The sequence below is a fragment of the Salmo trutta genome, chromosome 14, assembly GCF_901001165.1.
Source record: "Salmo trutta chromosome 14, fSalTru1.1, whole genome shotgun sequence".
Taxonomy (NCBI): Eukaryota; Metazoa; Chordata; class Actinopteri; order Salmoniformes; family Salmonidae; genus Salmo; species Salmo trutta.
Genome location: NC_042970.1, coordinates 74,306,546 through 74,332,833, shown reverse-complemented (window position 1 = coordinate 74,332,833; position 26,288 = coordinate 74,306,546). Strand labels below are relative to the sequence as shown.

Genomic DNA, 26,288 nt, shown 5'->3' with positions numbered 1-26,288 from the left:
AAGCCAGAGGTAGGGGGAGCGGGGGTATGTTGACCTCAGGTCTCCCCACTAGAAGCCAGAGGTAGGGGGACGGGGGTATGTTGACCTCAGGTCTCCCCACTGGAAGCCAGAGGTAGGGGGAGCGGGGGTATGTTGACCTCAGGTCTCCCCACTGGAAGCCAGAGGTAGGGGGAGCGGGGGTATGTTGACCTCAGGTCTCCCCACTGGAAGCCAGAGGTAGGGGGAGCGGGGGTATGTTGACCTCAGGTCTCCCCACTAGAAGCCAGAGGTAGGGGGAGCGGGGTTATGTTGACCTCAGGTCTCCCCACTGGAAGCCAGAGGTAGGGGGAGCGGGGGTAGGTTGACCTCAGGTCTCCCCACTGGAAGCCAGAGGTAGGGGGACGGGGGTATGTTGACCTCAGGTCTCCCCACTGGAAGCCAGAGGTAGGGGGAGCGGGAGTATGTTGACCTCAGGTCTCCCCACTGGAAGACAGAGGTAGGGGGAGCGGGAGTATGTTGACCTCAGGTCTCCCCACTGGAAGACAGAGGTAGGGGGAGCGGGGGTATGTTGACCTCAGGTCTCCCCACTGGAAGACAGAGGTAGGGGGAGCGGGTGAAGGATGACCTCAGGTCTCCCCACTGGAAGACAGAGGTAGGGGGAGCGGGTGAAGGTTGACCTCAGGTCTCCCCACTGGAAGCCAGAGGTAGGGGGAGCGGGGGTAGGTTGACCTCAGGTCTCCCCACTAGAAGCCAGAGGTAGGGGGACTGGGGTATGTTGACCTCAGGTCTCCCCACTGGAAGCCAGAGGTAGGGGGAGCGGGGGTATGTTGACCTCAGGTCTCCCCACTGGAAGCCAGAGGTAGGGGGAGCGGGGGTAGGTTGACCGCAGGTTTCCCCACTGGAAGCCAGAGGTAGGGGGAGCGGGGGTAGGTTGACCTCAGGTCTCCCCACTAGAAGCCAGAGGTAGGGGGACGGGGGTAGGTTGACCTCAGGTCTCCCCACTGGAAGCCAGAGGTAGCGGGAGCGGGTGTAGGTTGACCTCAGGTCTCCCCACTGGAAGCCAGAGGTAGGGGGAGCGGGGGGTAGGTTGACCTCAGGTCTCCCCACTAGAAGCCAGAGGTAAGGGGAGTGGGGGTATGTTGACCTCAGGTCTCCCCACTAGAAGATAGAGGTAGGGGGAGCGGGGGTAGGTTGACCTCAGGTCTCCCCACTAGAAGACAGAGGTAGGGGTAGCGGGGGTAGGTTGACCTCATGTCTCCCCACTGGAAGCCAGAGGTAGGGGGACAGGGGTAGGATGACCTCAGGTCTCCCCACTAGAAGACAGAGGTAGGGGGAGCGGGGTATCTATCAAATAGAGCACCTCTAACTTTGTACAGTACTAATGTAATTAGTAATGCAATTAGTTGTGCAATTTAGTTGTGTGTGTTTCTTGTTTGAAGTTCAATAGTGCAATAATCAGGTTCTCTTCTTTATAAGTGTGCTATTCTATTTGTGTATTTGTGTGATATAGGATTTGTGCGATTTAGTTTTATTTGTGTGTTTTTTGTTAGCAATAGGGTAATAGTTTAATAATTCAATTCTCTTTTTTACTTTTATTTATAAACTACAATTTGTTTCTATTTGTCTTTGTTACTTCTTTTTTATATTTATGAGTCTTATTTTTGCATATATATTTATATAGTTTAAATGTTATGATTATTTGTTTTGATTAAATGACAGTTAGTGCAGAATGGGGATTTTTTGTTTGTTTGTTGAGGCTGAAGAGGGGGTTTGCCCAGGGAGCCATACAAGCTAGAACCACCACTGATGCACACAATTCCAAAATGTCAAAAATTATATTTAATTCCTGGAGCATTTAGTTTATTTGTATGACTTATTCAAAACTGTTCATGAATGGCGGAAAAACTACATAGCCTCATATAATGCATTTTCAAAGACACAGGTCAGCATATCAGATCTCAAATATTTAAATGCACTGGCAAAATTGGGAAGAAGCAGAATAATAAAATAAGTGTGGGGAATAACAGTAGTGTTCTTGCTGACAATTTAGCCCAGTGTTAAGAATGAGAATTGTTCCACTGATCAGACTAAATAAAGTAAATAGACAATACAATCTCCTGAAAACCACATAAATCTATCCCCCCTCTTGAATCAAACGTTACAGTTATGGGTTCACAATCTGTTTGACCATATAATTTGTTATAGTTACAAATTAGGTCACAATACCAAACTTCCCTACTAATACGGTGTGGGTCTGTCTGCTGCCTGTTCTTTGTCACAGCCTAAATGCCAACCACCAAACGAGGGGACTAATGCAAACGTGGATTAAATCGACATTAGTACATGCTGTCTAAAGGCTGCATTCTGCAATAGGGACGGGAGTAACAGCAACCTAATTTTGTGTCTCTCTCTCTCTCTCTCTCTCTCTCTCGCCACTCAAATCTTGAGGGGCGTTTCTTTAAAACATGCCTCCAATCCCATTGATCTCTTACATAATTAGGCCAATCATATGCTTCAATGTGCCGCTGTTCATAGTGATGTGGCAAGACGAGGTTCTGCTCTTGATGTTAAATTGCAGGCGCATATGCTCTGATTTCAAAATGATTTGGAGCACAGTTGAAAAGTGAACGCGCTGTCTATAAAATTGAATAATTAGACAAATAAAATCAGTAATTTTCAATGCGTGTGATATGAAAGCTGTGCGGTGAGAGCATGAGAAGAGAGTCAAATGCGTGTCTCGCCGCCAATGCGTCAGAGTTGGCAGCTCTGGTAGTGGCTAAAATAGATGCTCATGGAGCAGACCTAATCCAACCTCTTCGGATGTGCATTATTATTCTAACTGACTGTTTGAATACGAATATAAACGAATGTATACTAAACCTACTAGCAATATATGCTTGCTTCAAACATTCATTTTCACTCCCAGGAAAAAAGCTTTGTGTTATATTCCGGGGTTTTCTGACTTTTACGATGATAATAAATATGTCAGGTAGCTAAATTACACATTTTCACCACTTTCAGTTACCCAAACACCTTTTTCTGTTCAAGTAAGTCTCGTGATACATTGGTAAAGCGTGCGTGTGACGCAATTTGGTGGTAGGGAGGGGACCCAAGCAACAGCAGTGGTAGGAAAGAGGAGGAAGCAGGGATGGCAGAGTCACACCTCTGAAGGTAAAACAGTTATATTATTTCATACCTTTCAATATACCTGATGTTTTTATAGTAGGCATCTTAAATGTCCCTTTTGTCATCCGCATAGCTTGGTTGATGACGCCTTTCCGTAGGCTGAGAACGCACTCTTTTGTTCAAGCTTTGTTCGGAATGGCCGCTGTTTGGAGAATGTTTTGTTTTTTCCTCATTTCACTACGAGAGCGAGAAAAGGGCGCTGCGAAAATGCTTGACGAGAAAACGGCCTTGAATGACCAAGTGTCAATCTGTAAACTAACGATTTTAACATAATAGTTGTTATTATTTGGGTGTCAGTACAGTTGAGGAAGGTAGCTCGATAGTGGGGTTGCGTGCTTGCTTATTTCCCCGTGATAGGCTCGCGATTGTCGGGATGGTTTTCCAAGTCTGACAGCTGCTTTGGTGGGGCCTACGGGAACCGCACAGTCAGAACGCTCGGGTATGTGAGCTTGGAGGTTAACGTTAGCAATTTCTTTTTATAAATAAGAAGGCCATCTAGCTACTGAGACTGATATTTGTTTCCTCTACCAGAATTGTACCTAGATATGACGTTGTCATAGTTGTTTGCTCCTCGATTTGACTGAATGGTTTCAAAAAAATGTTTGCCAGCCTCACTTAGCTTCTGAAGTTAGCTTGATGTGTTGACGTTTCGTTTTTTGATTTCATGACCAGTTGATATGATTTAGCTAGCTTGCTTACAGATTTTGTTAACACGACAAGAGTGACACTAAATTAAGAATAGCTAGCTGTTTGCGGCTACTTTTCCCAAACAATCAATAGCTAACTAGCTAGTTTGTTAGCCAGTTCGTAGGCTGGCTAACTAACCAACTTAACGTTAGTATGTGGCTTTGACTAGAACAGCAGGACCACCCTATCGTTTGCTGCTGTATCATACACACACAGGTTGGCCTGCGTCTCGTTTTTACGCATATCAATCGTGATCTTGAAGTAACTTGACTTCCACGATCTGTGGCACCGGTTTTATCGATAATCTCTTTCCACGGATTTGTCATTGGCACGGTTACATCCTGCTTGTGCTGTGGGCTGGTTATGTAGCTAGTAGCGGCCTGCCACCTCACCAGTGCATCTCTTGCCATCACTGGAAAATGTAGACACACATTACAGGAGCTGCGTAGTATTAGGCCTATTGGTTGTAATCATTATTGATAGTCAGTCAGTCAGTCAGTCAGTCAGTGAGACAGTTGTTAAGCCTACCTAGTTAGCTAAATGCTTTGTAAAATGGGAAAAAGAGCAGAAATAAACTCTGACTGTCATTCATTCAGGAGTGGACATGGGGAGATTGGGGGTTAAGGACTTTGGAACAATCAATGACAAATATGGCAGCTAAATGTATTTGCACAATTGTAGTGATTGTATCATATCAAAGCCTAAACCTATGTGTTATTCCAATATTATTCCTATGATGATGATATATGCGTATACTTATGCAATCCTCAAAGGGAGAGGACAAAGATGAGAGATGAAGAAAATTGGCCAGTCTTGAGCAAACATGACGCAACAACATGGGAAGACTTGGCAGGATTGGTAGTAGTGACTGCTTGCTTTGCCCAAGATGTCCACCAACTGGCTATAGGCTACATTATACAAGTAGAGGCATAACAATTGGCACATGAATTGAGGAAAGCTACAGTGATGATTATAATGATGGTGGTGGAGGAAATGAAGGATTCGTTTATGATTTGGCATGAAAAATTTGGGATTTAAATATTGACAGTTGGGTTTAGGTTTTGTTCCAGAAATATGTTTCATTAGCCTGTCTTGTCTGGTACACTGAAAATCCAGGTATGATGATGGGCTCACTCATCCATGCTCACGGCAAAATATTTATTTCCAAAATATGGGGGTGCTGCTGGATCATCATAATAATCAGAGGAAAATGCTGTCTAGCCTTCTCATTTTATGTATATCATCTATTGCACCGCCTGTCATTCATCCCAAACTTGGTTCCTCTCCTTTTGGTTCCTCTCCTTTTGGTTCCTCTCCTTTTGGTTCCTCTCCATGGAGTGGAATCTGGAATGATACATTTAGTCAGTCAGTGATGAAAAATAACTGGAAAGTTGCTGCGCTCCGTGACCCTTGACCTTATTTGCTTTTTCTACAGCATGACTTCACCCACAAGTAATTTTTCTGGAGTTAGGAGGGGCGGGAGGAGAGTGCTCCTTCGGTTCGGTCACCTGCATATTATTAAACTAGCTCTCATGTTTGTTTCAAACCTTTGGGTACATTTTATGATTTTGATGAGGAATTTAAAGAATAAACAAACAATGACATCACACCCACTGCTTGTTTAGGTGAGGGCCAGTAGGTTAGTTCTCTGCTTGCCGTTGCCATGTTTATTGTTGGGATTTTGACACTTGATGCACCCCAGACTATGCCTGGTGACCAGTCCACATCTCTCTGGCCAAACACCACGCTCATTAAAATGTATTCTCCACAATGAGTCTGCATTTGATCTCCTCCCCGAGGACTTCTCGAATGCGAACACGTTCAAACCGTTCTGGTTGGTCCCAGTAACCCATGGGTGTGGCCAGAGCCTGAACACGTGGGTAAAGCGGCGTTTCAGAAATGGTCATTGCTTTTGATACTCTGATTGGTTAGAGACAATCCAATCGCAGATGACTTGTTTTGTATAACGCCCCTCACTTTGACGTCAGCAGAAAGGACTTCTACGATGGCAGTCTGACTGAATGATAGTTAGAGCAGCAAAATTAAATTCAGAATGAGTCGCCAGGCAACTCCAGACCCCACTGCTGTGTTGCCTTTATCCAAGACATGATTGATGTGATAGCCTACTTACCAATGCCACAAAGTCAAAATTGGCTGTATCGTAAAAATACTCTACATGAAAACAAAAATGTGCTTTTCTGTCTTAAGTTTAGCAGTGACTTTGACACGGGGTTTATGACTTTTTGGCAACTAGTGACGACCCTATTTGAGGGACTATTCCCAAAAGAAAACACAAAGAAGCTGCCTGCTTTGATACAACCAACTATTATTTTATACTGTAATGTATTTTGATATTCAACATCCATCACCTTTCTCTTAGTTCATTATGATCTGGGTTGAGTCAGAGGTCATTCAGTGATTGATGCTTAGTTCACAGTATACAATTGTTATTTATGTATTTTTAATATTCACCATCTATTTTCTTATTTTATTAGTAGCCTAATATAGAGTTCACAGTTATCCTAAGTCAGTGAGGTCAGTGCTGCTAGATACTTCTCTGTTGAGTGAACATAACTGTTACTGAGAAGAGCAGCACAAAATATACCTACACAGCAATATTAAAGACCCTGTGTAGTCAACATTCAGTTTTTCCTATGTTTTTGTATAATATTGTACAACAGCTGATGAAACTAACACTGTAAAAGTGTGAACACCTTTGATCATTGTTATTTCCTGATAGTTGCTGGTTGAAAATACAATCTACACAGGACCTTCTAATCACTTGGTTTTGCATGGGTGGAGTTTCAGCTTGCCTGATGACATCACCAGGGGAAAATTAATTAATAGATAAATAACAAAGAGTTACAAACCTCTAACCAATAACAGCAAGTTTCCAGTTTACCCACTCAGACCACTCCGACAGTCCTAGCAAATTATTTTTTGAGGGTTTTTTTGCAAATAAAGCAATATTTGTTATTTTTTACCATTACTATTACAGAATTGATTTCATATAAAAAAAGCTGAAATTGGGCCTTTAAGCTTATCTCTTTGTCATTAAGAGGATCAACAGGACCCCTTTTTACCCCTATAGGTTTTGAGTCTTATGCTTTGAAGACCGCTCCCTCCCAAAGATTAGACACACACAAACCCCTACTCTCAGCAGCAGTGCTAACCTTTCCCTTAGCTCTGATCTGTAGCCAAGCCTGCTCTTTTTCTACACTACACACACACCTAGAGCATAACAGACAATTACTTTATTAGGCTTCATACTGAAGCCTATTACTACATACAAATGATGCTACAACTGTACTACAGGCTGTGAGATGGAACCACAGAACTAGAATGAGGGTTAGAGGTTCCAAACCCTTCCTAGATAATCTATTTCTATGGACAGAACAAAGACACGAACCAAGAGACTTTGGTTTTATATCAATCATTTTGATGTTGAAGCTCTTGAACTTGTCAATTTGTCTTTTATGACCTTTAGGATAAGTCAGGCCAACCTACTTACCAGGTTTTCTCAACATCACTTGTAGCTATTGTAGTACATTCATTGGCTTACAATGTCATCTCACTTAACATGTTGAAGTTGCCTATGGCCTAGCTTATTCACTAATAGAGCTGGGAATTGCCAGGGACCTCACAGTACAATATTATCACGATACTTAGGTGCCGATACGATATGTATTGTGATTCTATGTAGTTTGATTAGGGTTGTCCCCGAGAAGAAGAAAAAGTCTCAATTGACCAATATAGATGTCTGTTCTTTTGACCAATTATTTGGTTGACATTTTATAACGTGTATTTTTCCATTATATAGACACATCCTATGTGCTTTAATCAAATCAGATATGCACTGAGCTTGTCGGATGCTTTAAGCAAACTGTTCAATGAAGTAATTAAGACACAAATGACTAGAGGCCGATCGCAATCCTCCCTGCTGCAGCGACCACCACAGAACATCAACCGTGTTTAACTTTCTGTCCGTGTTGCTGAAGCTGCAACATACAGCCATTTCTGACTGAAAAGCCGTTGCTGAAATCCTTCATTTGTTTAGAAAAAACATTCCCTATTCCCTCAATCCTTGTGGTCTTCACATGACACATGTATGCATCGCATGCGCGTGACCAATAGGGCCTGACCTATAGCATATCATAATCACATCAATAATTGGTTATAACAAACTCCGAACACTGTAACACATTACAGCAAAATGAATGTAGAGGACGTGACGAACTCAAACAGGGGAATGTTTACTGGTTGCTTAATAGGGGAAGTCAGATGTGTGGAATGAGTTTGACTAGTTATGGAAAATACTGGAGATCAAGAAAAAGAAAGTAAGGAGCAAGCAGTGTGTGCATAATATGTGTGCCAAACAGGGGCTGTTAGATTACAATAATCCATTTTCTGACTGTTTGGAAGAATGTAAACAACACTAAATAAATTACAAGCATACCAGAGTTTGTTGTAACGTTCACGAATGAAATTTCCGAAATGGAACGGTTTATTTGTTGTTTACGCTAATTATTCAAGGCTCGCTATATTTTATTTTAAAACTAAAATGCTTGATTGCATTTCAAATCATGAATGACTTGTATTCTGTGATATGAAGGAATGAATGATTTATTGATGCAGTACTGTAGCCTATTAAAATGCAGGCCTAAGTTACGGTATTATGAGTAAACAGGAAGTGCTCTTAGCCCTACAGCTCTTAGGCTTACAGCCTGGGGCGGCAGGTAGCCTAGTGGTTAGAGCGTTAGGCCATTAACCGAAAGGTTGCAAGTTCGAATCCCTGAGCTGACAAGCTAAAAATCTGTCATTCTGCCCCTGAACAAGACAGTTAACCCACTGTTCCTAGGCCGTCCTTGTAAATAAGAATTTGTTCTTAATAACTGACTTGTCTAGTTAAATAAAGGTTACAAAAAAAAAAAACATATGGCAAATAGAAATCAACTGGATGGTGTTCAGAGATGGATGGAAGGGGTTGAGTGGAGCTGAAGGATGAACTAAAGACAAACAAAATATAACTTATGTAAAATATACTGTGTCTGTAAAATGTATATAGTACGTATAAGCTGGAAGTAGAAGCCTAAGTGGTGGTGTTCATTAGTTTAATCCAATTAAGGGAGGGGTGGTAGGGTTAAAGGAAAATGTATGATTCTTTTTTTTTTACATACACAGTACCAGTCAAAAGTTGACACGCCTACTCATTCAAGGTTTTTTCTTTATTTTTACAATTTTCTACATTGTAGAATAATAGTGAAGAAATCAATTATGAAATAACACATGGAATCATGTAGTAACCAAAAAAGTGTTGAACAAATCAAAATGTATTTTATATTTGAGATTCTGCAAAGTAGCCACCCTTTGCCTTGATGACAGCTTTGCACACTTGGCATTCTCTCAACCAGCTTCATCTGGAATGCTTTTCCAACAGTCTTGAAGGAGTTCCCACATATGCTGAGCACATGTTGGCTGCTTTTCCTTCACTCTGCCGTCCAACTTATCCCAAACCATGTCAATTGGGTTGAGGTCGGGTGATTGTGGATGCCAGGTCATCTGATGCAGCACTTCATCACTGTCCTTCTTGGTCAAATAGCCCTTACACAGCCTGGAGGTGTATTTTGGGTCATTGTCCTGTTGAAAAACAAATGATAGTCCCACTAAACGCAAACCAGATGGGATGGCGGATCGCTGTCGAATGCTGTGGTAGCCATGCTGGTTAAGTGTGCCTTGCATTCTAAATAAAATGTATTTATATAGCCCTTCTTACATCAGCTGATATCTCAAAGTGCTGTACAGAAACCCAGCCTAAAACCCCAAACAGCAAGCAATGCAGGTGTAGAAGCACGGTGGCTAGGAAAAACTCCCTAGAAAGGCCAAAACCTAGAGAGGAACCAGGCTATGAGGGGTGGCCAGTCCTCTTTTGGCTGTGCTGGGTGGAGATTATAACAGAACATGGCCAAGATGTTCAAATGTTCATAAATGACCAGCATGGTCAAATAATAATAATCACAGTAGTTGTCGAGGCTGCAACAAGTCAGCACCTCAAGAGTAAATGTCAGTTGGCTTTTCATAGCCGATCATTGAGAGTATCTCTACCGCTCCTGCTGTCTCTAGAGAGTTGAAAATAGCAGGTCTGCGACAGGTAGCACGTCCGGTGAACAGGTCAGGGTTCCATAGCCGCAGGCAGAACAGTTTAAATAAATACATCACTGACAGTGTCACTAGCAAAGCACCATCTCACCACCACCTCCATGCTTCACGGTGGGAACCACACATGCAGAGATCATCCGTTCACTAACTCGGCGTCTCACAAAGACATGGCGGTTGGAACTAGAGGTCGACCGATTAATCGGAATGGCCGATTTTAATTAGGGCCGATTTCAATTTTCATAATCGGAAATCGGTATTTTTGGACGCCGATAATTAAAAAAAAAATGTTATTTTTATTTTTTGGACCTTTTTATTTAACTAGGCAAGTCAGTTAAGAACACATTCTTATTTTCAATAACGGCCTAGGAACGGTGGGTTAACTGCCTTGTTCAGGGGCAGAAAGACAGATTTTTACCTTGTCAGCTCAGATTCAATCTTGCAACCTTACGGTTAACTAGTCCAACGCTCTAACCACCTGCTTTACATTGCACTCCACGAGGTTACGCGAATAAAGTAAGAAGCCAAGGTAAGTTGCTAGCTAGCATTAAACTTATCTTAGGAAAAACAAATCAATCAATCATAATCACTAGTTATTAACTAGGAAAAATGTGTCACTTCTCTTGCAAACAGAGTCAGGGTATATGCAGCAGTTTGGGCCGCCTGGCTCGTTGCGAACTAATTTGCCAGAATTTTACGTAATTATGACATAACACTGAAGGTTGTGCAATTTAACAAGAATAACGTTTGGTTTTAGAGAGAGTTTCCGGATTCGACCATATTAATGACCTAAGGCTCGTGTTTCTGTGTGTTATTATGTTATAATTAAGTCTATGATTTGATAGAGCAGTCTGACTGAGCGATGGCAGGCAGCAGCAGGCTCGTAAGCATTCATTCAAAATAGCACTTTCGTGCGTTTTGCCAGCAGCCCTTCGCAATGCATTGCGCTGTTTATGACTTCAAGCCTGTCAACTCCCAAGATTAGGCTGGTGTAACCGATATGAAATGGCTAGCTAGTTGGCCGGGTGCGCGCTAATAGCGTTTCAAACGTCACTCGCTCTGAGACTTGGAGTAGTTTTTTCCATTCCTCTACATGGGTAACGCTGCTTCGAGGGTGGCTGTTGTCGATGTGTTCCTAGTTCGAGCCCAGGTAGGAGCGAGGAGAGGGACGGAAGCTATATTGCTACACTGGCAATACTAAAGTGCCTATAAGAACATCCAATAGTCAAAGGTATATGAAATATAAATCGTATAGAGAGAAATAGTCCTATAATAACTACAACCTAAAACATCATCTTACCTGGGAATATTGAAGACTCATGTTAAAAGGAACCACCAGCTTTCATGTGTTCTGAGCAAGGAACTTAAATGTTAGCTTTTTTACATGGCACATATTGCACTTTTACTTTCTTCTCCAACACTTTGTTTTTGCATTATTTAAACCAAATTGAACATGTTTCATTATTTATTTGAGGCTAAATTGATTTTATTGATGTATTATATTAAGTTAAAATAAGTGTTCATTCAGTATTGTTGTAATTGTCATTATTACAAAGAATTTTTTTATTTTATTTTTTAAAAAGGCCGATTAATCAGTAGCGTCTTTTTCGGTCCTCCAGTAATCGGTATCGGCGTTGAAAAATCATAATCGGCCGACCTCTAGTTGGAACCAAAAATCTCAAATTTGGACTCATCAGACCAAAGGACAGATTTCCACTGGTCTAATGTCCATTGCTTATGTTTCTTGGTCCAAGCACGTCTCCTCTTCTTATTAGTGTCCTTTAGTAGTGGTTTCTTTGCAGCAATTCGACCATGAAGGCCTGATTCACAGTCTCCTCTGAACAGTTGATGTTCATGTGTCTGTTACTTGAACTCTGAAGCATTTATTTGAGCTGCAATTTCTGAGGCTGGTAACTCTAATGAACTTATCCTCTGCAGCAGAGGTAACTCTGGGTCTTCCTTTCCTGTGGCGGTCCTCATGAGAGCCAGTTTCATCATAGCGCTTGATGGTTTTTGCGACTGCACTTGAAGAAACTTTCAAAGTTGTTGAAATTTTCCGTATTGACTGACCTTCATGTTTTAAAGTAATGATGGACTGTCATTTGTCTTTGCTTATTTGAGCTGTTCTTGCCATATTATGGACTTGAGCCCTATTTGGTAAAATATATATTCTGTATACCCTACCTTGTCACAACAAAACTGATTGGCTCAAACGCATTAAGGAAGGAAATTCCAGAAATTAACTTTTAGCAAGGCACACCTGTTAATTGAAATGCATTCCAGGTGACTACCTCATGAAGCTGGTTGAGAGAATGCCAAGAGTGTACAAAGCTGTCATCAAGGCAAAGGGTGGCTATTTTGAAGAATCTTAAATATATTTTGATTTGTTTAACACTTTTGGCTACTATCTATATACACTGTTCAAAAAAATAAAGGGAACACTTAAACAACACAATGTAACTCCAAGTCAATCACACTTCTGTGAAATCAAACTGTCCACTTAGGAAGCAACACTGATTGACAATAAATTTCACGTGCTGTTATGCAAATGTAATAGACAACAGGTGGAAATTATAGGCAATTAGCAAGACACCCCAATAAAGGAGTGGTTCTGCAGGTGGGGACCACAGACCACTTCTCAGTTCCTATGCTTCCTGGCTGATGTTTTGGTCACTTTTGAATGCTGGCGGTGCTTTCACTCTAGTGGTAGCATCAGACGGAGACTACAACCCACACAAGTGGCTCAGGTAGTGCAGCTCATCCAGGATGGCACATCAATGCGAGCTGTGGCAAGAAGCTTTGCTGTGTCTGTCAGCGTAGTGTCCAGAGCATGGAGGCGCTACCAGGAGACAGGCCAGTACATCAGGAGACGTGGAGGAGGCCGTAGGAGGGCAACAACCCAGCAGCAGGACCGCTACCTCCGCCTTTGTGCAAGGAGGAGCAGGAGAAGCACTACCAGAGCCCTGCAAAATGACCTCCAGCAGGCCACAAATGTGCATGTGTCTGCTCAAACGGTCAGAAACAGACTCCATGAGGGTGGTATGAGGGCCCGACGTCCACAGGTGGGTGTTGTGCTTACAGCCCAACACCGTGCAGGACGTTTGGCATTTGCCAGAGAACACCAAGATTGGCAAATTCGCCACTGTGCTCTTCACAGATGAAAGCAGGTTCACACTGAGCACATGTGACAGACGTGACAGAGTCTGGAGACGCCATGGAGAACGTTCTGCTGCCTGCAACATCCTCCAGCATGACCGGTTTGGTGGTGGGTCAGTCATGGTGTGGGGTGGCATTTCTTTGGGGGGCCGCACAGCCCTCCATGTGCTCGCCAGAGGTAGCCTGACTGCCATTAGGTACCGAGATGAGATCCTCAGACCCCTTGTGAGACCATATGCTGGTGCGGTTGGCCCTGGGTTCCTCCTAATGCAAGACAATGCTAGACCTCATGTGGCTGGAGTGTGTCAGCAGTTCCTGCAAGAGGAAGGCATTGATGCTATGGACTGGCCCGCCCGTTCCCCAGACATGAATCCAATTGAGCACATCCACCAACGCCACGTTGCACCACAGACTGTCCAGGAGTTGGCAGATGCTTTAGTCCAGGTCTGGGAGGAGATCCCTCAGGAGACCATCCGCCACCTCATCAGGAGCATGCCCAGGCGTTGTAGGGAGGTCATACAGGCACGTGGAGGCCACACACACTACTGAGCCTCATTTTGACTTGTTTTTAGGACATTACATCAAAGTTGGATCAGCCTGTAGTGTGGTTTTCCACTTTAATTTTGAGTGTGACTCCAAATCCAGACCTCCATGGGTTGATAAATTGGATTTCCATTGATTATTTTTGTGTGATTTTGTTGTCAGCACATTCAAATATGTAAAGAAAAAAGTGTTTAAGATTATTTCTTTCATTCAGATCTAGGATGTGTTGTTTAAGTGTTCCCTTTATTTTTTTGAGCAGTATATATAAATGGAATCGAACCCACAACCCTGGCGTTGCAAACACCATGCTCTACCAAGTGAGCCACAGGGAAGGCATTTGTTATAAAATATTATTATTTTTATTAGTGTAGCATCATTGTTCTTACATAATATAACCATATACAATTTCAGTAGCATATGTCTTAGTGATGGACTGTGCCATCCCCACAATGGATCAGTCCACTCAAACAGGTGCCAATCAGACAGGTGTCTTGTACACCATGATTTATTTATTTTTTGCTACTGCTAGACTAAAAAAAAATTGGTCGACCAAAAGCCAATCAACCAGTCGACTAAATGGGGTCCGCCGTAGATTCGATACTGTGATTTATTGCTCACCTCTGTCTGCTGCAGAGGGACAAGAGAGCAATGAGAGAACGATTTTGATCAGTCATGGAAATAAGTGCTGAATACAAATTGTCTCCCTATTTAAAAAAAAAAAAAAAGAAAAAAAAGATGGAGAGATATTATTGCACTGGCTCTATGCACACTCACTGGACTCTACCCACACACTGACTACACTGGCGCTCCAACACACACACACACACACACACACACACACGCATTATGACACCACACACTCAGTCGCACATGGACACACTTTCACACCCTTCACATATGCTGCCTAGTCACTACCTACATGTACATATTACCTCTACTCCTTTTATATAGCCTCGCTATTGTTATTTTATTGTTAGTATTTCATTTTTCTTATTTGCTAATTCTTTTTTGTGTAAAAGGGCTCGTAAGTAAGCATTTCACAGTAAAGTCTACACCTGTTGTCTTCAGGGCATGTGACAAATATATTTCGATTTGAACACGCTATGAAGGAAAAATACTGTAGTTTTGGTACAGCCAGCTAGCTCAAATAATATTGCAATGTTGTCAATATGATAGAATTTAGAGAACGACTGATAATCGTCCAAGCCCATGTATCGGGATGATATTGGCCTTTTCTATTCTATCGGCCCCTCTCTATCGGCTTTGCTGATAGTCCCTCTACATAGCAAAGCTGCTGCGATGCCAGCCTGAGCCATGAGCACTGCACATAGGGCTGGGCGGTATACCGTATTTTACAACAACAAAAAACAAGGCTTAGATTTGTTGCCTGTATTGTGCAGCCCTACGTGGCAGTGTGGAAATTCTCAAATAAGTGCAGGAAATGCAGAAAGAAATGTACTGTGAAAAATACCATGACATGATAGCCCTAGCTCTGATTGCACAATGCTGAGGAATGTCTAGCTGGGAAAATCAACCACAGCAGCAAGCTGGCTCATTCTTCAACAGAAAGGTGCAGTATTGAGAAATGGAGGAATTGACACTATGACCAAAATCAAATATTTGTTTAGTTAATTCACTAATAATAAGGCTTGTGTCGACATGCCCGGACATGCATGCATCCAATGGCCCCCACGATATGCAACCTTTCAGGGAAGTTAGGGACCAATATACACAGGCAGTTAGGAAATCAAAGGATAGCTTTTTCAAACAGAAATTTGCATCCTGTAGCACAAACTCTAAAAAGTTCTGGGACACTGTAAAGTCCATGGAGAATAAGAGCACCTCCTCCCAGCTGCCCACTGCACTGAGGCTAGGAAACACCGTCACCACTGATAAATCCACGATAATTGAGAATTTCAGTAAGCATTATTCTATGGCTGGCCATGCTTTCCACCTGGCTACCCCTACCCTGGTCAACAGCCCTGCACCCCCCACAGCAACTTGCCCAAGCCTCCCCCATTTCTCCTTCAAAATCTGGACCCCTACAAATCCGCAGGGCTTGGCAATCTGGACCCTCTCTTTCTAAAATTATCAGCCAAAATTGTCGCAACCCCTATACTAGCCTGTTCAACCTCCTCCTTCGTATCGTCTGAGATCCCCAAAGATTGGAAAGCTGCCGCGGTCATCCCCCTCTTCAAAGGGGGAGACACTCTAGACCCAAATTGCTACAGACCTATATCCATCCTACCCTGCCTTTCTAAGGTCTTCGAAAGCCAAGTTAACAAACAGATGACCGACCATTTCGAAACCCACCGTACCTTCTCTGCTATGCAATCTGGTTTCAGAGCTGGTCATGTGTGCACCTCAGCCACGCTCAAGGTCCTAAACGATATCATAACCTCCATCGATAAGAGACAATACTGTGCAGCTGTATTCATAGACCTGGCCAAGGCTTTCGACTCTGTCAATCACCATATTCTTATCGGCAGACTCAACAGCCTTGGTTTCTCAAATGACTGCCTCGCCTGGTTCACCAACTACTTCTCAGATAGAGTTCAGTGTGTCAAATCGGAGGGCCTGTTGTCCGGACCTCTGGCAGTCTCTATGGGGGTGCCACAGGGTTCAATTCTCGGGCTGACTCTTTTCTCTGTATACATCAATGATGTCGCTCTTGCTGCTGGTGATTCTCTGATCCACCTAAATGCAGACGATACCATTCTGTATACTTCTGGCCCTTCTTTGGACACTGTTAACTAACCTCCAGACGAGCTTCAATGCCATACAACTCTCCTTCCATGACCTCCAACTGCTCTTAAACCCAAGTAAAACTAAATGCATGCTCTTCAACCGATCGCTACCAGCGCCTGCCTGCCCGACTAGCATCACTACTCTGGACGGTTCTGACTTAGAATATGTGGACATCTACAAATACCTAGGTGTGTGTGGTTAGACTGTAAACTCTCCTTCCAGACTCACATTAAGCATCTCAAATCCAAAATTAAATCTAGAATCGGCTTCCTATTTTGCCACAAAGCATCCTTCACTCATGCTGCCAAACATACCCTCGTAAAACTGACTATCCTACCGATCCTTGACTTCGGCGATGTCATTTACAAAATAACCTCCAACACTCTACTCAGCAAACTGGATGTAGTCTATCACAGTTAGAGGTCAACCGATTGATTTTTTTTCAGCGCCGATACCGATTATTGGAGGACCCCAAAAATCCGATACCGATTAATCGGCCAATTTTAAAATAAATAAATATTCAAATATTTAAAAATGTAATAATATATATATGATATTTTTTTTTTGTTGTAATAATGACAATTACAACAATACGGAATGAACACGTATTTTAACTTAATACATCAATAAAATCAATTTAGCCTCAAATAAATAATGAAACATGTTCAATTTGGTTTAAATAATGTAAAAACAAAGTGTTGGAGAAGAAAGTAAAAGTGCAATATGTGCCATGTAAAAAAAGGTAACGTTTAACCTCTCTAGGGTAGGTGGCACCAAATCGTCCCACCTACGTAACAGCAAGTGGAATCCTGTGGCGCGTTATTCAAATACCTTAGAAATGCTATTACTTCAATTTCTCAAACATATGACTATTTTACAGCATTTTAAAGACAAGACTCTCGTTAATCTAACCACACTGTCCGATTTCAAAAAGGCTTTACAACGAAAGCAAAACATTAGGTTATGTCAGCAGAGTACCCAGCCAGAAATAATCAGACACCCATTTTTCAAGCTAGCATATAATGTCACAAAAACCCAGAAGACAGCTAAATGCAGCACTAACCTTTGATGATCTTCATCAGATGACACACCTAGGACATTATGTTATACAATACATGCATGTTTTGTTCAATCAAGTTCATATTTATATCAAAAAACAGCTTTTTACATTAGCATGTGACGTTCAGAACTAGCATACCCCCCGCAAACTTCCGGCGAATTTACTAAATTACTCACGATAAACGTTCACGAAAAACCTAATTATTTTAAGAATTATAGATACAGAACTCCTCTATGCACTCGCTATGTCCGATTTTAAAATAGCTTTTCGGTGAAAGCACATTTTGCAATATTCTCAGTAGATAGCCCGGCATCACAGGGCTAGCCATTTAGACACCGACCAAGTTTAGCCCTGACCAAAGTCAGATTTACTATAATAAAAATGTTATTACCTTTGCTGTCTTCATCAGAATGCACTCCCAGGACGTAGAAGGATTACTTTATCCTATCATAGGTATTCCTTAAAGAGGTGGGGTTTCAGGTGTCTCCGGAAGGTGGTGATTGACTCCGCTGTCCTGGCGTCGTGAGGGAGCTTGTTCCACCATTGGGGTGCCAGAGCAGCGAACAGTTTTGACTGGGCTGAGTGGGAACTGTGCTTCCTCAGAGGTAGGGAGGCGAGCAGGCCAGAGGTGGATGAACGCAGTGCCCTTGTTTGGGTATAGGGCCTGATCAGAGCCTGAAGGTACGGAGGTGCCGTTCCCCTCACAGCTCCGTAGGCAAGCACCATGGTCTTGTAGCGGATGCGAGCTTCAACTGGAAGCCAGTGGAGAGAGCGGAGGAGCGGGGTGACGTGAGAGAACTTGGGAAGGTTGAACACCAGACGGGCTGCGGCGTTCTGGATGAGTTGTAGGGGTTTAATGGCACGTGCAGGGAGCCCAGCCAACAGCGAGTTGCAGTAATCCAGACGGGAGATGACAAGTGCCTGGATTAGGACCTGCGCCGCTTCCTGTGTGAGGCAGGGTCGTACTCTGCAAATGTTGTAGAGCATGAACCTACAGGATCGGGTCACCGCCTTGATGTTAGTGGAGAACGACAGGGTGTTGTCCAGGGTCACGCCAAGGTTCTTAGCACTCTGGGAGGAGGACACAAGGGAGTTGTCAACTGTGATGGCAAGATCATGGAACGGGCAGTCCTTCCCCGGGAGGAAGAGCAGCTCCGTCTTGCCGAGGTTCAGCTTGAGGTGGTGATCCGTCATCCACACTGATATGTCTGCCAGACATGCAGAGATGCGATTTGCCACCTGGTTATCAGAAGGGGGAAAGGAGAAGATGAATTGTGTGTCGTCTGCATAGCAATGATAGAGACCATGTGAGGATATGACAGAGCCAAGTGACTTGGTGTATAGCGAGAATAGGAGAGGGCCTAGAACAGAGCCCTGGGGGACACCAGTGGTGAGAGCACGTGGTGCGGAGACAGATTCTCGCCACGCCACCTGGTAGGAGCGACCTGTCAGGTAGGACGCAATCCAAGCGTGGGCCGCGCCGGAGATGCCCAGCTCGGAGAGGGTGGAGAGGAGGATCTGATGGTTCACAGTATCAAAGGCAGCAGATAGGTCTAGAAGGATGAGAGCAGAGGAGAGAGAGTTAGCTTTAGCAGTGCGGAGAGCCTCCGTGACACAGAGAAGAGCAGTCTCAGTTGAATGCCCAGTCTTGAAACCTGACTGATTAGGATCAAGAAGGTCATTCTGAGAGAGATAGCAGGAGAGCTGGCCAAGGACGGCACGTTCAAGAGGTTTGGAGAGAAAAGAAAGAAGGGATACTGGTCTGTAGTTGTTGACATCGGAGGGATCGAGTGTAGGTTTTTTCAGAAGGGGTGCAACTATCGCTCTCTTGAAGACGGAAGGGACGTAGCCAGTCTCGGAAGGGACGTAGCCAGTCAAGGATGAGTTGATGAGCGAGGTGAGGTAAGGGAGAAGGTCTCCGGAAATGGTCTGGAGAAGAGAGGAGGGGATAGGGTCAAGCGGGCAGGTTGTTGGGCGGCCGGCCGTCACAAGACGCGAGATTTCATCTGGAGAGAGAGGGGAGAAAGAGGTCAAAGCACAGGGTAGGGCAGTGTGAGCAGGACCAGCTGGTGGTTCCTTTTAACATGAGTCTTCAATATTCCCAGGTAAGAAGTTTTAGGTTGTAGTTATTATAGGACTATTTATCTCTATACGATTTGTATTTCATATATCTTTGACTATTGGATGTTCTTATAGGCACTTTAGTATTGCCAGTGTAACAGTATAGCTTCCGTCCCTCTCTTCGCTCTTACCTGGGCTCGAACCAGGAACACATCGACAACAGCCACCCTCGAAGCAGCGTTACCCATGCAGAGAAAGTGACGTTTGAAACGCGATTAGCGCGCACCCCGCTACTAGCTAGCCGGTTCACATGGGTTACACCAGCCTAATCTCGGGAGTTGATAGGCTTGAAGTCATAAACCGCGCAATGCTTGAAGCATTGTGAAGAGCTGCTGGCAAAACGAAAGTGCTATTTGAATGAATGCTTACGAGCCTGCAGGTGCCTACCATCGCTCAGTCAGACTGCTCTATCAAATCATAGACTTAATTATAACATAATAACACACAGAAATACGAGCCTTAGGTCATTAATATGGTCGATTCCGGAAACTATCACGTGTCTTCTTTCAGTGAAATACGGAACCGTTCCGTATTTTATCTAACGGGTGGCATCCATAAGTCAAAATATTCCTGTTACATTGCACAACCTTCAATGTTGTGTCATAATTACGTAAAATTCTGGCAAATTAGTTCGCAACGAGCCAGGGGGCCCAAACTGTTGCATATACCCTGACTCTGCGTGCAATGAATGCAAGAGAAGTGACACAATTTCACCTGGTTAATATTGCCTGCTAACCTGGATTTCTTTTAGCTAAATATGCAGGTTTAAAAATATATACTTGTGTATTGATTTTAAGAAAGGCATTGATGTTTATGGTTGGAGCAACGTGTACCTAAGCGATTATAGGCAACGCAGGACAGGCTAGATAAACTAGTAATTATCATCAACCATGTGTAGTTAACTAGTGATTATGATTGATTTGTTTTTTCTAAGATAAGTTTAATTCTAGCTAGCAACTTACCTTGGCTTCTTACTGCATTTGCGTAACATGCAGGCTCCTCGTGGAGTGCAATGTAAAGTAGGTGGTTAGAGCGTTGGACTAGTTAACCGTAAGGTTGCAAGATTGAATCCCCGAGCTGACAGGGTAAAAAATCTGTCGTTCTGCCCCTGAACAAGGCAGTTAACCCACCGTTCCTAAGCCGTCATTGAAAATAAGAATGTGTTCTTAACTGACTTGCCTAGTTAAATAAAGGTGTAAAAAAAAAAAGAAATCGGCGTCCTAAAATACCGATTTCCGATTATGAAATCTTGAAATCGGCCCTAATTAATCGGCCATTCCGATTAATCGGTCGACCTCTAATCACAGTGCCATCCGTTTTGACACCAAAGACCCATATACTACCCACCACTGTGACCTATATAATCTCGTTGGCTGGCCCTCACTTCATATTCGTTGCCAAACCCACTGGCTCCAGGTCATCTATAAGCTTTTGCTAGGTAAAGCCCCGCCTCATCTCAGCTCACTGGTCACCATAGCGGCACCCACCCGTAGCACGCGCTTCAGCAAGTATATTTTACTAGTCACCCCCAAAGTCAATGCCTTTTATGGCTGCCTTTCCTTCCAGTTCTCTACTGCCAATGACTGGAACAAACTGCAAAAATCACTGAAACTGGAGACTCATATCTCCCTCACTAACTTTAAGCACCAGCTGTCAGAACAGCTCACAGATCACTGCACCTGTACATAGCCCATCCAACTACCTCATCCCCATACTGTTATTATTTTTTGCTCCTTTGCACCCCAGTATCTCTACTTGCACATTCATCTTCTGCACATCTATCACTCCAGTGTTTAATTGCTAAATTGTAATTATTTTGGCACTATGGGCTATTTATTGCCTTACCTCCCTTACCTCATTTGCACACACTGTATATAGACTTTTTTCCTATTGTGTTATTGACTGTATGTTTGTTTATTCCATGTGTAACTCTGTTGTTGTTTGTCGCACTGCTTTGCTTTATCTTGGCCAGGTCGCAGTTGTAAATGAGAACTTGTTTTCAACTAGCCTACCTGGTTAAATAAAGGTGAAAAAAAAAAAATAAGCTAGCTAAGCACATAGCTATGTGACCTGTTAGCAAAGATTACGATTATTAGCCATTTCATCTGTGGTGTTAGCTAGCTAGCTATATTAGCTACTATGCTAGCTATCTGGCTAGGTAAGCATGGTCCTAAGATATCAGATAGCTAACTACGTTGGCTATTAGCTCCTAACATTAGCTGGTTATCATTTTTACACATGCACCATTTTCGGCAACGAGACATTTCCCCCTACCCTCGTTGTCCTTGTTAGATATTATGTACATTCATGACTTGGTAGCAAATGCCATTGCCATTGAGCTAGTTGTCATAGTATCAGTACACAGCACCAAGTGATATGAGCAATGGAAAGATGTGAAAGTAAACAGAGTTACAGCCTCACTCTATCCAATCGTAGCAGTAGGATACAAGTTAGAACCCGCCCATTTATTGACAGATCGCTGAACTAGCCGATTGAGTTGTTTTGGATTTTGTCCTGGTAGGTGAGTTGTTTACAGTTGTGTCCTGACAGCAGAAAAAATATATATATTTCCCGATCACAGAAAATTACAAAAATACTAGTTTCATAAGCATCCGTGATCACAAATCATGAAGTTACGTTGGACCCATTTACATTGAATAGATGTTATTTTATATCCTCAAACTAACAGCAGTGCCTACATGCCGGAGTGATGCTTCTATGCAAATGTTGTTGATCAGTAGGTATTCGTACCCCATGACCTTTTCCACATTTTGTTACGTTGAATCAATTTTAGAATAAGGCTGCAATAGTTTTTTCCTCCTCAATCTACACACAATACACCATAATGACAAAGCAACCAAAAAAACGGTATTTAGAATTTTTTGCAAATTTATAAAATAAAACTGAAATTTCAGACCCTTTACTCAGTGTTTTGTTAAAGCACCTTTGGCAGAGATTACAGCGGCAAGTCGTCTTGGGTATGATGCTAGAAGCTTGGCAGACCTGTATTTGGGGAGTTCCTCCCATTCTTCTCTGCAGATCCTCTCAAGCACTGTCAAGTTGGATGGAGATTTGCACAACTTTTTCCTGGTCTCTCCAGAGATGTTCGATCGGGTTCAAGTCCGGGCTCTGGCTGGGCCACTCAAGGACTTTCAGAGACTTGTCCCGAAGCCACTCCTATGCTGTTTTGGCTGTGTGCTTAGGGTCGTTGTCCTTTTGGAAGGTGAACCTTAACCTGCTCCGGACCTCAGACTGGGGTGTTCATCAAGGATCTCTTGGTACTTTGCTCTGTTCATCTTTCCCTCGATTCTGACTAGTCTCCCAGTCCCTGCTGCTGAAAAACATCCCCACAGCATGATGCTGCCACCACCATGCTTCACCGTAGGGATGGTGCCAGGTTTCTTCCAGATGTGACGCTTGGCATTCAAGTCAAATAGTTCAGTCTTGGTTTCATCAGACCAGAGAATCTTGTTTGTCATGGTCTGAGAGTCTTTAGGTGCCTTTTGGCAAACTCCAAGCGGCTGTCATGTGCCTTTTGCTGAGGAGTGGCTTCTGTCTTGCCACTCTACCACAAAAGTTTGATTGGTGTAGTGTTGCAGAGATGGTTGTCCTTCTGGAAGGTTTTCATCTCCACAAAGAAACTCTGGAGCTCTGTCAGAGTGTGGGTTCTTGGTCACCTCCCTGACCAAGGCCCTTCTTCCCCCGATTGCTCAGTTTGGCCGGGTGGCCAAATCTAGGAAGAGTCTTGGTGGTTCCAAACTTCTTCAATTTAAGAATGATGCAGGCCACTGTGTTCTTGTGGACATTCAAGGCTGCAGACATTTTTTTGGGACCCTTCCCCAGATCTGTGCCTCGACACAATCCTGTCTCTGAGCTCTACGGACAATTCCTTCTATCTCATGGTGTGGTTTTTGCTCTGACATGCACTGTCAATTGTGGGGCCTTATGTGTGCCTTTCCAAATCATGTCCAATCAATTGAATTGACCACAGGTGGACTCCAATCAAGTTGTAGAAACATCTCAAGGTTGATCAATGTAAACAGGATGCACCTGAGCAGAGGGTCTGAATACTTATGTAAATAAGGTATCTGACTCCACTGATCAGCCAAAACTAGCTCAATAACTCGATGCATGCACACACCCCTATTGAATATGCATTTACCTGTATTGTGAGTAGGCATATGCCATTTCATTTACATTTTATCAAGAGATTTACCATTCAAATAAAATTATTACCATTATGTTTTGTATTTGATTTTAAAATTGATACATTAATGCGTACATGGCTCTCTGGGGAAATTCTGTTATCAAAATGGTCACATTTTAAAGCGGCAATCAGTAGTAGAAACAATAGTAAAGCGTACTCCCCACCCCTGGTTCGGTAAAAAGCTGAGGCATGTTGCTGGAGACATTGAATCACTCTCAAATTCATAGACCGAGCTTTGGATGCAAGGATTGGTCATCCATGATATCAACATTAGTTTTAACCATGTTTTGAGGCTATATAGTGTTTGTTTACATTTACTTTGTTTACAAACATTGGAGTGAAATAAACTTATATTTTGGGTTCTGTTGAAGTGTGACAGTTGAATTAAGCTTATGAGGCATTTATACGTTTATATTCATCAAGAATCAATGGGTACATATCATTAGTCCAAAAATGAATATAGAAACTGCTGATTGCCCCTTTTAATGATATTGAATATCGGCCTAAAATATCATCAGTCTGCCTCCTTTTTTATAGATATTTTTTACCGCTGTTCACTAAGATATCAAATGTGATTTTGACTCGCCATTTCAAATATGATCACGTTGAACAGCCTTTTGACTCATTGTCTATGTTTTATTCAACAGCATTCAAAAAGCCCAAAGGATGAGAACATCGATGACCTTTCTAGTCTGAACTGGCTTCAAACCGAACTGAGGGGAATCGTCTACAGTTCAAACAACTAGGTGGCCCATTGCTGCCACCACCACTCCTGTCAAGTCACAGCTTCAAAGGATTTACTCCCCTATGGTGTTCTGAGAAACGAAACCGCTTGGATCACAGGGATTTATTTGTGAAGTAAATGTATTGGCCTACACAGGTATGTATCAGCTGGTGTGTTTATAAAGGTCGTCTCCTACTCTTATCCCTCTCCACGCCTACTTGTCGGTTGACTGCTTTTTTGAGGGAAAACTCCAAACAAACCAAGGAGAGTGACAGTTGGGGTGTTGCGGTCCCATGAGAGACTCCGCAGGGGGACCGACAATCACGTCGACGCCATGAGTAGTACTTTAGGTAACAAAGACTGGAAAGAGAAGGACCTGAAAGGAGGTCCGACAGGAGGGAAAGAAAGGGAAAAAGAGGCCAAGGCGGCCCTGGCTGGCTTAGGCGGCAAAGACTGCGGCAAGGATCCCAAGGCCAAAGGGAAAGATGCCAAAGAAGGAAAGAAGGATGCAGGTTCCGCGTCGCCCGCCGTTGCCTTCTCCGTGGACAACACGATAAAGAGGCCCAACCCGGCGCCGGGGACACGCAAGAAGTCCAGCAACGCTGAGGTAAGATGAGATACTTTATTAACAAAACACACAGCCTAACATATCATAACGTACACATTATTTGTGGCTGAAAATAATGTTTTTATCGAAACGCATATTAATAAGACACATTATTTGTGTTCCTATGTGGTAGTTGGTAGAGCATAGCGCTTGCATCGCTATGGTCAAGGGTTTTGTTTCCTGCAGGGGCTACTCATAAGAAAATGTATGTACGATACGATATACTTTATTGTCCATTTGCATGGAAATGAATTTTGTGAAGTTGCAGAGAGATATACATATATACCTGTTCAAAAGTTTGGGGTCACTTAGAAATGTCCTTGTTTTTGAAAGAAAAGCCAAAAAAAATGGTAAATTTTAAAATAACATCAAATTGATCAGAAATACAGTGTAGACATTGTTAATGTTGTAAAAGACTATTGTAGCTGGAAACAGCTGTTTAAAAAAAAGAATGAATATCTACGTAGGGTTACAGAGGCCCATTATCAGCAACCATCACTCCTGTGTTCCAATGGCACGTTATTAGCTAATCCAAGTTTATTATTTTATAAGGCTAATTGATCATTAGAAACCCCTTTTGCAATTGTGTTAGCACAGCTGAAAACTGTTGTGCTGATTTTAAAGAAGCAATTAAATTGGCCTTTAGACTAGTTGAGTATCTGGAGCATCAGCATTTGTGGGTTTGATTACAGGCTCAAAATGGCCAGAAACAAAGAACTTTCTTATGAAACTCATCAGTCTATTCTTGTTCTGAGAAATGAAGGCTATTCCATGAGAGAAATTGCCAAGAAACTGAAGATCTTATACAACGCTGTGTACTACTCACTTCACAGAACAGCACAAACTGACTGACTCTAACCAGAATAGAAAGAGGAATGGAAGGCCCCGGTGCACAACTGAGCAAGAGGACAAGTACATTAGAGTGTCTAGTTTGAGAAACAGACGCCTCACAAGTCCTCAAATGGAAGCTTCATTAAATAGTACCCGCAGAACACCAGTCTCAACGTCAACAGTGAAGAGGCGACTCCGGGATGCTGGCCTTCTAGGCAGAGTTGCAAAGAAAAAGCCATATCTCAGACTGGCCAATAAAACAAAAAGATTAAGATGGGCAAAAGAA

The 26,288-nt window shown here is 43.0% G+C and overlaps 1 protein-coding gene across 1 annotated transcript in view; it reads left to right on the top strand.

Annotated features, from left to right (window-relative positions):
* The first annotated feature begins 3,056 nt into the window (after nucleotides 1-3,056).
* Nucleotides 3,057-26,288, top strand: part of LOC115147377 (leucine-rich repeat protein SHOC-2) — a 42,041-nt gene continuing 18,809 nt past the window's right edge. The window contains exons 1-2 of the mRNA XM_029689599.1: nucleotides 3,057-3,150; nucleotides 24,488-25,171. Coding sequence (XP_029545459.1) covers nucleotides 24,899-25,171 — 273 coding nt within the window. The 5' untranslated portion in view covers nucleotides 3,057-3,150; nucleotides 24,488-24,898. The remainder of the gene's footprint in view (nucleotides 3,151-24,487; nucleotides 25,172-26,288) is intronic.